General features: G+C 39.8%; 1 protein-coding gene across 1 annotated transcript in view; it reads left to right on the top strand.

Annotated features, from left to right (window-relative positions):
* The first annotated feature begins 6 nt into the window (after positions 1-6).
* LOC106867238 (putative uncharacterized protein DDB_G0277255) overlaps positions 7-4,862 on the top strand; it is a 10,615-nt gene continuing 5,759 nt past the window's right edge. Inside the window, exon 1 of the mRNA XM_014912050.2 lies at positions 7-3,156. Coding sequence (XP_014767536.2) covers positions 684-3,156 — 2,473 coding nt within the window. The 5' untranslated portion in view covers positions 7-683. The remainder of the gene's footprint in view (positions 3,157-4,862) is intronic.

Here is a 4,862-nt window from a genome sequence, read left to right as displayed (position 1 = left end):
CACTGCCACCACCACCACCACCACCACCACAACAACAACAACAACAGCAGCAGCAGCCACAGCTACAGACATTATTACCGCCGCCATTACCACCACCACCCCCTCTACAACCTCCGCCATCTTTATCCACCTCAGTATCGTCTGCTGCGCAACAGCAACAACTACCGTCACATTTGACGAATCAAGCTAACTCTTCTGTTTCTCAACTACTCCCACCGCCACTCCCACCGACACTCCCGCCGCCGCCGCCACCACCGCCACCACCATCATCGTCGTCGTCTTCACAAGCCCAACCTTTGATAGACTCAGTAAGCAGCAGCAGTAGCAGCAGCAGCAGCAGTTCGGCTTGCTTTCAAGAAACAACTGGTAGCCGTGTGGATTCCATCGCGAATAGTACAAGCAACAGCGCAAGACACTCAGGAGGAGTCTCTACAAACAACAGCAGTAAAAACAACTGCACCGACATCCTAAACGCTGCAAAAGGATGCCACGGCAGCGTCAACAGCAGCAGTAGAAACAACAACAGCAGCAGCAGCAGCAATAACAACAACAGCAACAAAAACAATAACAACAAGAACAACAGTAATAGCAGCAATAACTGTGGCAACGGGAACTCAAGTCAACTACTTCAGAATCAGCAGCAACAAAGATCACCCCAACCACATATTCTCAATAACAATGTCATGGCCAATAACTATAACACCAACAGCAACAGCAGCAGTAACAGTGCTAACAGTACAACTGCTATTAGTAACAGCAACAACAACAGTAATAACAACATCCAGAACGCGAATAACAGTCACAGCGAGAGCAATAAGAATAATTCTAACAATGCAATTAGTAGTAGCAGCGGTAACAATAGTAGTAACAATAACAGTGGTGGTAACAATGGTCGCAGCAACTGCCAGAACAATAGCGAAAACAAAAGAAGTCAGTCGATTGGTGTCTTGGCGCTTAAAAGAAAACTGCAATCGACCAATCAGGACTCGTCTATGCAAGAATGTAATCCACGTAAACTAGGACGTCACATGTCGCCATGTTACAGCAATAAGAACAGCCATAGCGACGGACATCTTTATCTGTCCGCCATTAATGCACTCGGGGGTGCAGGAGGAGGTTATACAGGTCAATTATTAGTCGGAAGTGGAGGCGGAGGAGGGGGTTATACATACAATACCAATTCGTCTAATACATCCTCTTTTTCATCACCGTCAGCGTTGCTTTCATCGTCTTCATCATCAATGACATCGTTATCGTCTTCCAATGGAGATCTTTCATCCGGCTTAGATTTCTCCTCAAGTAGTTGTATGTACGGTCCAATTCAGTGTTTGACTCCCATATATTACCATAACTCTGCATTGGCCGGAAGTCAGAGCAAACAGCTTAAGCAATTAGACATTAAGACTTTGACTAACTACAACTACTCGTTTTGGCAGTCTTCGGCAGAGGAAACTTTCACAGCACCACTAGAAATAGCAGCTATTCCAGATGGTATATTGACTCCAGATCCTTCTCCCGCATCGTCGCCAGATCTAACCTTGCAAAAGACCGAAACTATTGTAACTAAAGTCAGAGAAGTAAACGTTAGTATCAATAAGGCAGCCAACAATGCAGATCCTACAGCATCTACGGTGCTAACCACGGCATCAATAACGACGGTACCAATTACAAAAAAGATAGATGAAGGGGCAACCACAGAAAACGAAACCTTGGAAACTGTCCTATCACCTACATCATCTTCATCAGCATCAAGATCGAGTTTATTGTCTTTACCAATAGCGCAGCTGAAGAAAAAACGGAAAATGTCAACAGACAGTGACAGTTTGGCAAATTCTAACTCCCACCAGTCACCTTTAACAGACGATATTCGTTCCCAGCAATATGTACAGCAGCAGCAGCCGCCGCTGAAATCTCAGAAGTTGTGTAATTTGCACAATGAAAACAATTGTGGTTTATCAAATCGTAATACTTCCTGTAGTACAAATAGTAATAGCAATGGTGTATTGCGTAGCATTCCTGATGGTGTCTGCAACAGTAGTAGTAGTAATAGTAGCAGCGGCTGTAATACCAGCCACACTAACTCCAAATGCGAAGTGAATAACAATAAAACAAATACAAATAATGGTGGCAGTGATTACGTTCAAGCATTATGTAATGAAATCAATTTATTCAGTAGCTTTGGCCAGCAACAGCATTTTCAACCGCGTCGTGCAGTGGAACTTCCGGTTATAGATCCAAAACTGGTGGAAACGTTTTTCGACGAGATTGCTACAAAGCGGAAGCATTTGTCGAAAATGAGACTTCCCTCACTAAGACGCCATCTTCCGGATTTATCTGTGCAGGAGCTGGAGAATATCTTAACAACCAGTCTATCTAAAATGGCAAGCGTTTCGTCCACTTCAGACACCCAGCTTCCAGAAACATCGTTGAATATCCAAACTTCGTCCATTGCAGCTGTTGATGATGATGCTGTTGCCGCCGCCAATGCTGTTAAAGCAAATTCACCGGTAATCAAAAATGAAATTTCGAACGAATTCATGCTGTGTCAGCGATTTAGCTGTAAAAACAACAATAGCGGGTTTAGAACGAAACCAGCTTCCCTTTCTTCACCGTCGTCGTCAACGCTATCGTTATCATCATTATCATCCACATCGTCGTCGTCCCCAGCAACAGCAATGTCGTTGCCCTCTCTACTTGCAGCCGAAGACATAGTAAAAAGTGAACATGCAGTACCATGTCAGCATCAAATATCATCGGATTCGAAAAGTACACTTGGTGACCGCAATAATAACAACAATAACAATAACAATAATAACAATAATAATAATAATTGTCACCGCAATGCTTTCAAAACGTTTTGCCTCAGTAACATTAGCTGCAAAGAAAATGGCGACAACAGGGCTAGCATTAGACACTTCGGTTTGCATGAAAATTGCTTTCTTCCATCCTATATGAACAGTCCAGAAAGTATGAATGATGAGGAGTCAAAAAGTGGTCAAAATTCGGAGAACAGCTTGGATATAGCAGAAAGTATGGAATTCAGTGGAAACGATTTGGCAGAAACTTCAGACTGGCGAGAAAATAGTTCCGTAGAAATTCCATCTGATATTGAAGATTGGTTAGATCAGATAATAAAATCGTGGCAACAAAACAAAGGTACATATATATTTTATTTTCCACTTTATTTTTCTAACCTGTAAAATAGCTTATGCAAATATGTTGTTATTTTCTTTGTTTAGCTTCAGGTCAACTCTCAGCTTGCAGACCTGCGATTAAAAGCGTTCCAGCTATGAACATCAAGTCTTTTGTTTTCAGATATCTTGTATCTAATATACATCATTTAACAAGGTCATAAATGTCGCAATTTTTAAGACAGTTGGGTATGACAAAAAAAAAAAATACCGATTTGGTTTCTATTTCTTGCATGTTGAACGTTTAGGTAGAGGCTCCCTTACTAGCTTGCATGTAAACATATTTGAATAATGGAAGCAATAAAAAGAATGGATATTTGTGATCATGCGCTCCGACCGTTCACTACCAACACAATAAATACAAGGCTTAACCAGAAGTCAGGAAAGAAAGCCCAGAAAAGATGGAAGAAAGAGATCATTGTGTGGCAATGTCAATCCATTCCTTAGAAATAAGAAATACTATAAGTATTTCTTATTGGGAAGGAAAGCTGAAGGAGCAGGAAGATGAAACGGTGAATCATGTCATGCCTTTTATGAAATATGGTGGCATTAGAGGGAGGAAGAGATAGGAAGCCGACTGGCACCAAAATAAAATCGAAATATCAAATAACAAAACAAATACAGCCAGAGACAAACTGAACTGTTTAGGATATGAAGTTTTAGCGTTCACTGAACACTGCACTGCCTCATGGATTACGAGTTATTTTTACTATTCTAGAGAGGCACACGATCACTTTGGTATTAAGTGCTTTTTTTTTCTTACCAAGAACTGTGATATCGTCAGAAATTATACAATGCCTTAGCATCACCTACTACAGATGTAATAGCTCAGGTATTGCGGGTATGTAACCTATTCATAATACGATACAATATTATATAGTACAATGATAAAACAGAATGCCAGGCGGTGGCTAGAAAATTGTTATTAAATAAATGCAGACGCAGCGTCTTTTCCCTACTGGTCATAGGTATTGCAAGAAAGATAAGCATCTGCTTATAATATTAGGTGGGATTAGAAGTTTGAATTTGAAGTTAAGGAACTACAAGGAAAATATTCTTAAAAATTACATTTTTTTTTTTGGTGTTATTTCGAACTTCTGGAAGTTTCTAGTTGTTGATCATGTATAGTACTATATCATTCTTTTTAGAAATTGTCTGCATGATATAACCTGTTACTTATGAAACATTTTATGAAGTGAAACTTTTCATTAACGATGAGAGTAATTTCATTCCGGAGGAAATCCTTGGAATGTGTTTTGGTTTCCTCATAGGACGTTAATAGTTTAACAAGCATACATACATACATGAACGTATATAGATGTAGATACAGATATACATACACCCAAATAGACACAGACGCAGACACACACGTACACACACACACACACACCAACACACATACACAAACATCTACATGAAAACACTCACACATATGCACACATGTATGAAAAATACAGCATGAAATTTGGTATACGATAAGTATGCCTAATTATATACATGTTAAAATAATAATAATAATAATGCAGATACTATTAATAACAATGATAATAATAGAAATATTTATACATGTATATATATATACGTTTATATGTGTACACACACACACACACACACACACACACACACACACACACACACACACACACACACACACACACACACACACACACA

This window comes from Octopus bimaculoides, chromosome 6 (genome assembly GCF_001194135.2).
Source record: "Octopus bimaculoides isolate UCB-OBI-ISO-001 chromosome 6, ASM119413v2, whole genome shotgun sequence".
Taxonomy (NCBI): Eukaryota; Metazoa; Mollusca; class Cephalopoda; order Octopoda; family Octopodidae; genus Octopus; species Octopus bimaculoides.
This window is presented reverse-complemented; position numbering and strand designations above follow the sequence as displayed.